The 8897-nt window shown below is 47.4% G+C and overlaps 1 protein-coding gene across 1 annotated transcript; it reads right to left on the bottom strand.

The window, feature by feature from the left end:
* Positions 1–6522: 6522 nt before the first annotated feature.
* Positions 6523–8541, bottom strand: LOC135120076 (centromere-associated protein E-like). Its single transcript, XM_064044425.1, has one exon. It carries the CDS (start codon positions 8539–8541, stop codon positions 6523–6525), a length of 2019 nt encoding a protein of 672 aa, XP_063900495.1.
* Positions 8542–8897: the final 356 nt, after the last annotated feature.

Here is an 8897-nt window from a genome sequence, read left to right as displayed (position 1 = left end):
GACCTGACCTGACCTGACCTGACCTGACCTGACCTGACCTGACCTGACCTGACCTGACTGACCTGACCTGACCTGACCTGACCCACCTGACCTGACCTGACCTGACCTGACCTGACCTGACCTGACCTGACCTGACCTGACCTGACCTGACCTGACCTGACCTGACCTGACCTGACCTGACCTGACCTGACCTGACCTGACCTGACCTGACCTGACCTGACCTGACCTGACCTGACCTGACCTGACCTGACCTGACCTGACCTGACCTGACCTGACCTGACCTGACCTGACCTGACCTGACCTGACCTGACCTGACCTGACCTGACCTGACCTGACCTGACCTGACCTGACCTGACCTGACCTGACCTGACCTGACCTGACCTGACCTGACCTGACCTGACCTGACCTGACCTGACCTGACCTGACCTGACCTGACCTGACCTGACCTGACCTGACCTGACCTGACCTGACCTGACCTGACCTGACCTGACCTGACCTGACCTGACCTGACCTGACCTGACCTGACCTGACCTGACCTGACCTGACCTGACCTGACCTGACCTGACCTGACCTGACCTGACCTGACCTGACCTGACCTGACCTGACCTGACCTGACCTGACCTGACCTGACCTGACCTGACCTGACCTGACCTGACCTGACCTGACCTGACCTGACCTGACCTGACCTGACCTGACCTGACCTGACCTGACCTGACCTGACCTGACCTGACCTGACCTGACCTGACCTGACCTGACCTGACCTGACCTGACCTGACCTGACCTGACCTGACCTGACCTGACCTGACCTGACCTGACCTGACCTGACCTGACCTGACCTGACCTGACCTGACCTGACCTGACCTGACCTGACCTGACCTGACCTGACCTGACCTGACCTGACCTGACCTGACCTGACCTGACCTGACCTGACCTGACCTGACCTGACCTGACCTGACCTGACCTGACCTGACCTGACCTGACCTGACCTGACCTGACCTGACCTGACCTGACCTGACCTGACCTGACCTGACCTGACCTGACCTGACCTGACCTGACCTGACCTGACCTGACCTGACCTGACCTGACCTGACCTGACCTGACCTGACCTGACCTGACCTGACCTGACCTGACCTGACCTGACCTGACCTGACCTGACCTGACCTGACCTGACCTGACCTGACCTGACCTGACCTGACCTGACCTGACCTGACCTGACCTGACCTGACCTGACCTGACCTGACCTGACCTGACCTGACCTGACCTGACCTGACCTGACCTGACCTGACCTGACCTGACCTGACCTGACCTGACCTGACCTGACCTGACCTGACCTGACCTGACCTGACCTGACCTGACCTGACCTGACCTGACCTGACCTGACCTGACCTGACCTGACCTGACCTGACCTGACCTGACCTGACCTGACCTGACCTGACCTGACCTGACCTGACCTGACCTGACCTGACCTGACCTGACCTGACCTGACCTGACCTGACCTGACCTGACCTGACCTGACCTGACCTGACCTGACCTGACCTGACCTGACCTGACCTGACCTGACCTGACCTGACCTGACCTGACCTGACCTGACCTGACCTGACCTGACCTGACCTGACCTGACCTGACCTGACCTGACCTGACCTGACCTGACCTGACCTGACCTGACCTGACCTGACCTGACCTGACCTGACCTGACCTGACCTGACCTGACCTGACCTGACCTGACCTGACCTGACCTGACCTGACCTGACCTGACCTGACCTGACCTGACCTGACCTGACCTGACCTGACCTGACCTGACCTGACCTGACCTGACCTGACCTGACCTGACCTGACCTGACCTGACCTGACCTGACCTGACCTGACCTGACCTGACCTGACCTGACCTGACCTGACCTGACCTGACCTGACCTGACCTGACCTGACCTGACCTGACCTGACCTGACCTGACCTGACCTGACCTGACCTGACCTGACCTGACCTGACCTGACCTGACCTGACCTGACCTGACCTGACCTGACCTGACCTGACCTGACCTGACCTGACCTGACCTGACCTGACCTGACCTGACCTGACCTGACCTGACCTGACCTGACCTGACCTGACCTGACCTGACCTGACCTGACCTGACCTGACCTGACCTGACCTGACCTGACCTGACCTGACCTGACCTGACCTGACCTGACCTGACCTGACCTGACCTGACCTGACCTGACCTGACCTGACCTGACCTGACCTGACCTGACCTGACCTGACCTGACCTGACCTGACCTGACCTGACCTGACCTGACCTGACCTGACCTGACCTGACCTGACCTGACCTGACCTGACCTGACCTGACCTGACCTGACCTGACCTGACCTGACCTGACCTGACCTGACCTGACCTGACCTGACCTGACCTGACCTGACCTGACCTGACCTGACCTGACCTGACCTGACCTGACCTGACCTGACCTGACCTGACCTGACCTGACCTGACCTGACCTGACCTGACCTGACCTGACCTGACCTGACCTGACCTGACCTGACCTGACCTGACCTGACCTGACCTGACCTGACCTGACCTGACCTGACCTGACCTGACCTGACCTGACCTGACCTGACCTGACCTGACCTGACCTGACCTGACCTGACCTGACCTGACCTGACCTGACCTGACCTGACCTGACCTGACCTGACCTGACCTGACCTGACCTGACCTGACCTGACCTGACCTGACCTGACCTGACCTGACCTGACCTGACCTGACCTGACCTGACCTGACCTGACCTGACCTGACCTGACCTGACCTGACCTGACCTGACCTGACCTGACCTGACCTGACCTGACCTGACCTGACCTGACCTGACCTGACCTGACCTGACCTGACCTGACCTGACCTGACCTGACCTGACCTGACCTGACCTGACCTGACCTGACCTGACCTGACCTGACCTGACCTGACCTGACCTGACCTGACCTGACCTGACCTGACCTGACCTGACCTGACCTGACCTGACCTGACCTGACCTGACCTGACCTGACCTGACCTGACCTGACCTGACCTGACCTGACCTGACCTGACCTGACCTGACCTGACCTGACCTGACCTGACCTGACCTGACCTGACCTGACCTGACCTGACCTGACCTGACCTGACCTGACCTGACCTGACCTGACCTGACCTGACCTGACCTGACCTGACCTGACCTGACCTGACCTGACCTGACCTGACCTGACCTGACCTGACCTGACCTGACCTGACCTGACCTGACCTGACCTGACCTGACCTGACCTGACCTGACCTGACCTGACCTGACCTGACCTGACCTGACCTGACCTGACCTGACCTTTTTTTTTTTTTTTTTTTTTTTTTTTTTTTCTTGGGGGAGGAGGGGAAACCTTCAAAAGGCTCCCCGCGAGAAGATGTCATATTCGCGGGGGAGTGGGGGATTTTTACCGCCCTAAAACCCCTCCCCATTCTTCTGAAGACAGCCAGTACCGTCCTTAGGACATTTCTTTGGCCTGCCTTCGGTCTCACTATTTTTTCCTTTCTATACTTCTTTCTTTCTCTCTTTTTACGTCCATTATGTCATTTATATATTTGTTTATGTCGTTCCAGTTTTTCTCGTTCTTTATCATCATGTTTGTCATGTTGTCTTTCGATATACTATCCTTTATTTTCGTGTTTAGCTCTAGCCTTTTTTCCTTAAATCTTTTACATTCAAATACTGTATGTTCGGGGGTATCCTTTACGTCCTCTTCACAGAACCAACACAGACCCGTTTCATCTTTTTTTATTCTTTTTCTATATGTATTAAAGGTTCCATGTCCAGTTAACACCATGCTCAGATTGTAGTTTAGCTCTCCATGTCCTCTGTTTATCCAAGGCTCAATGTTGTTTATCAACTCTTTTGTCCAACACCTTTCTTCGTTCCACCTCGCTTGCCAGTTTGTTAGTAGGTCTCTTCTGCTCATTTCCTTGCTTTTACCTTTCTCTATGTCTTCCTTTTCTATGGCCAGGAGTTCTAGTGGTGGCAAACCCGCTATTACCAATACTGCACTGTGTCTAACCGTTCTGTATGCCCTGGCTACCCTTATGGCCAGACGTCGGTTTAGCCTTTCCAGTTTTTCTTTGTAGATTTTTGTTTTCCACACTTTCATCCATAAGGGGGCTGCGTACATAATTACCGATTTGGCTACCGTCGCATATATCCTTCTAGTGGTATCTCCGGGGCCTCCGATATTTGGCATAAGCCTCATTATTGCAACGGCTTTTTTCTCTGCATGACTAACCACATGGTCTACATGAGCTGCCATTCTAAGATCTTTGTCTATTACTAGTCCGAGGTATTTTATTTTTTTTTGTGTTTTGACGTAAAAGTTTTCCGATATCTTTATTTTTAATTCCGGTAGTTTTCTCCTCCCCGACAGTAGAACTGCATCTGTCTTTTCAAGATTTAATGTTAGGTCCATTTTGTCCAGCTCATTTTTCACTAATTGAATTGCGTCTTTAGCTTTTTCTTGCATTTCTATTTCGCTTTTTGCGCACACCACCACCGCGAGATCGTCTGCGAATGCGACCAAACTAGTTCCTTTTGGACATTTTATTTTTAAGATTCTGTCATACAGTACATTCCACAATATTGGCCCTAGCACTGAACCTTGGGGGACTCCGCATGTTATTTCCTGTACTCGTCCTCTACTTGTTCTTATTTTCCTGTTTGTCAGATATTTTTGTATCACCTTTATTAAATGACTACCTATTTTTTTGTTGATCAGTTCTTCTACTATAATTTCCCATCTGGCTGAATTGAATGCATTGCTAATGTCTAACGTAACTAGGAGACAAAATCCCCTGTTTTTATATCCCACTTTGTTTGTCTCTTCAGCTCTCTGCATCACATATTTGATTGCGTCTAAAGTTGACCTCCCGCATCTGAATCCGTATTGCTGTTCCGACAGATCCCCGTTTTCGCGTATTTCGTTTTCCAGTCGTGTTTTTATTAGTCTTTCATACAATTTACTAATGTTATTTAAGAGACATATTGGTCTAAATTCCTTATTTTGCATTTCAGGTTTCATGGGTTTCTCTATCAGCACTAGTTTGGCTATTTTCCATTCCGTCGGAAATGCCCCTTTTTGCCATAGGCTGTTTATACAATCCAATAGCAGGTGGTAATTTCCCTCGGCTACCGCTTTTATTATTTCTATTTTTATACCGTCTGGTCCGGGAGCTTTCTTATTTTTACATTTGCTTAATGCCTCCTTAAGTTCTTCTACCGTAAAATTTGGCTGCTGCTCTGTGTATTCGGGTTCATCCCACCTTATCTGTGGCTTTGAAGGAAATAATTTCTTAATTTGTGCTTCTTCAGTCTCTTCATCTGGGATTGGCGTACACTTTCTAAACTTCTTTGTTATGATTTTGTATCCTTTCCCCCATCTATCTTCGTCGATCTCCAGTAATAGACTTTTCCACGCATCGCTTTTTGCTTTTCTTATAGCTATTTTAAGATTCAATTTAGCTTTTTTATATGCCACTTCTGCTTGTTTTCTCCTATCTTCGATATTTATGTCCCTTCCTGTTTTTGTCATTTCTCGTCTCTTTTTTATGGTGGTTCTTCTTAGCTCCGCAATTTCTGCATTCCACCAGTAGACTGGTGGCCTTCTTTTGCTTTTGTTTGTCTTACTCAGGGAATTATTGCACACTTCTTTTATAGTCTCTGTTAAATATTTCACTTTCTCGTTTAAGTCAGCATTTATTGGAAAATCCCAGTATTCGGCTATTTGTTTTTTTATTTTTTCTAACCCTGCTGTATTTAGTATCCAACTATTAGTTTTTTCCGGTTCTTGGATTCTTTTTGTCTGTTTATTCCTTGTATAGAAGATGTTATTGTGGTTACTTAAGTTCTCGCTGTCTGTATCTACATACCAGTTCGAGATTTCTTTCGCGACCATTTCTGTGGCTAGTGTAATATCAATGACCGACGATCCTCTTTCAGTTTGGAATGTTGGTCTATTGCCAACATTTATTATCCAAAGCCCTGCCTCGGCTATAAATTCTTCTAGTATCTTCCCCCTACTGTCTGTGTATTTAGCTCCCCATGTTTTAGATTTAGCATTTAGATCCCCCGAAATTATCATTTTGTTTGTATTTTTTTTTCCTTTTATATCTCTCTGTAACTTGTCTAGAAAGCACAAAAATTGTTGATTGCTCTTGTTGGGAGAAAAATAGCACGAGTAATACAGAGTATCTTCTATTCGGACCCACACATAGCCTGGCCCTTTTCCACATTCACTCACATTCGATTTGAAAATATCACAGACTATTATCACAGCATCTTGTTTAGTATCACAGTATATATCACTTGTTCCCAATGCCTTTATATTTGGCTCTTGGGCTAGCACCAGATCTATATTTTTTTCCTCTATGGTCTTTCTCATTAGTGCCATGGCCATGGCTGATCTGTTTAGATTCACTTGTAGGAACCTATATTGTGTCACCATTTTGGTGAGCGGTATTTTGTTTATTTGCGCCATTTCAGTTTAATTTTTGCGGAGACTCCGCACTTCTCTTAGCTTCCTTTAATGCTATTCTGAAGATCTTACATGCTGAACTACCCGCTGTGTGCCCTTCTTTTTCGCAAAGTGGACATTTTGCCTCGTTGTTACACTGCCCGGCTTGATGCCCTTCTTTCCCACATTTATAGCATGTATTTCTTCTATCTATTTCTTCTAAACATTCACTCGCTGCATGTCCGTAACCCCAGCACCGATAACATCGCGTCATCTGCATACGTTCTTCGATTTTGCCTTTTACAATTCCTATCATCACAAATTCTTTCCTGATCAAGATTTCCGCGCTGTCTTTATCTATCGTTATCGTGATTGTTTGTGTGTTATTTCTCGTTGGTCTCACTTCGCCTACTTTCAACTCTACTTCTCCTCTATCTCCCAATTCTCTCCTGATTGCCTGTTTTACTTCTTCTTTATTAGTTGTTGCGTCTAGGTTCCTTATAAACAGTGTTTTCTTGTTTCTATTTATGTTTGTTATTTGTCTCACGTTTGCCTCTTCAATATTTTCTATAATTGTTTTTCTTATGTTTTGTTCCTTTTCCTGGTCTTTATCTGTTATAATCAGCATTTTACCATCTCTCGTACTCCTCACCGTTCTTATAGCTTTTCTATCTTCCTTTTCCGCCAATGTGGCTTTGACTTCTTTTAAGAGGGTATTGTAGTCGACTCCTTTTTTTTCGACCACTATCGCGTACGAATTTGTTGCTTTGATCTGTCTCTTTCCGGTTTCTGCTTGAAGACTTTTCGGTACGTACATTTTTATTTTTGTTTGCGTCTCCATGAATATACACTGCATCATCTTTCTCAGTTCTTCTCCTTCTATTTCTGCTATCTTATGTGTCACTATGTTTTCTATTTTTTCTTCCTTCGTGTATTCTCGAACTTTTTTTAATAGATCCCATAGGTCATCCTTTGTATCTATCGTCTTTATTTTAATAATCTTCCGAGTTGTTTCTCTTACTTCGTCCTTGTTCTCTATGTTTCTTGTTTTAATCACATTCTCTATTATTTCAAAGTTATTTCTCATTTCTGTCATTTCTGGATACCTATCCCTGAACATTTTTTGAATACTTCGGTTCATATCCGGGTCTCCCGGTTCTGCTATTACTACCATGCACTCGCTCTTTGTTTCGCTCAATGGGTTTCCCACTACTACCTCCACGTTTTCGAAAGCATTTTGTTCCCATGCATTATTTTTGATTTTATCGAATTTTTCTCTATTGTCCGCTTCTAATATTTCTTGCTTTGTAACGTTCATTTTTTGAACACCTCTCTCTGCCATTTTCTCCGCTTTTCTTAGTTTTTCCATTAGCCGTTCTTTTTCTTCATGCACAGCTGCTATTTTTTCTTCCAACTTTTTCTTTGTTATCTTACTTTCTTCTTCTATATGTTTTACTGTCCCCTTCAGGGTGTCTATTTTTTTTTGCCACTCTTTTCCTTTTTCATCTTCTTCTTCCTCTTTTACTCTAATGATTTCTATTAATTTTTTATAACTTCTTTGTATAATTTCGATACTTTTCTTTACAGGTACATGAACGTTCCTGTTTTCTTGAATGAAGTTACCTAACACCTCCAATTCTTTGCTTAGCCTCTCTTCGGCTTCAGCATGTCGTCTCTTTAGTAGATTTGCATCTCTACCTATTTTATGTTCCTTATTTTCCGGAGATTCGGTCGCCTTCCTCTTCGCTCCCTTCTCTGTATCACTTCCGTTCGTATTTGCTCTTGGTCTACCAAGGCCCCATGGCTCCCAGTTGGTTCTCAAGCTGGACACTTTTTGCCCTTCTTTCTCGGGAGGTGTTCTCGAGAGTGATTCCCTCCTTTTGAAAGGGTCTTCGTCCTTGCTTGTCTCCTTTTTGTCGTTTGTACTAGAGCTGAAACTCTCGTCCTCTTTCCCCTCATCCTTATTTTTTGTTTGTTTTAGTTTGTCCATTTTGTTCCCACGTCTTGGGTACCGATCGGGGTCGCCCCTCGGCAGTGGTCCCATACCGAGGGGAAGGCATTTATACTGCAGGGTGCGCCTGGTGCCCTGCAGGTTTTTGCGACTTCGCTGTCGGTTCTTTTATAGAGGTTGCCTCCTCGCGGGCCGGCCGATTAAGGCAAGCCCCCCGGCCAAAGGTCCCCACAGACGTACCGCCGCCGCGCTCAACGGCGGTTGTTGACTGTGGGCCTTGGTTACGGTGTGTGTCCGGGTGGCTACGCTCCACCACCCGCCTTCGGGTCGTGAGCCTAAGTCGAGTCCGTGTCCATGCCTTTTTCGAGCGTTAGTCCTCCCTCGATGGGCTGCCACCTTGTCGTGGTGAGGGAGCTTTTCACCAAGAGCAGCCCACCTGACTAACTACA

This window comes from Zophobas morio, unplaced genomic scaffold, assembly GCF_036711695.1.
Source record: "Zophobas morio isolate AGI-343-1 ecotype UQ-CSIRO unplaced genomic scaffold, CSIRO_AGI_Zmor_V1 ptg000335l, whole genome shotgun sequence".
Lineage (NCBI taxonomy): Eukaryota > Metazoa > Arthropoda > Insecta > Coleoptera > Tenebrionidae > Zophobas > Zophobas morio.
Note: the sequence above shows the minus strand (reverse complement) of the source record. Positions and strands in the feature narration are given on the sequence as shown.

Coding starts and splice junctions, on each gene's coding strand:
- LOC135120076 (XM_064044425.1), bottom strand. CDS start 8,541: ATGGGACCACTGCCGAGGGGCGACCCCGATCGGTACCCAAGACGTGGG.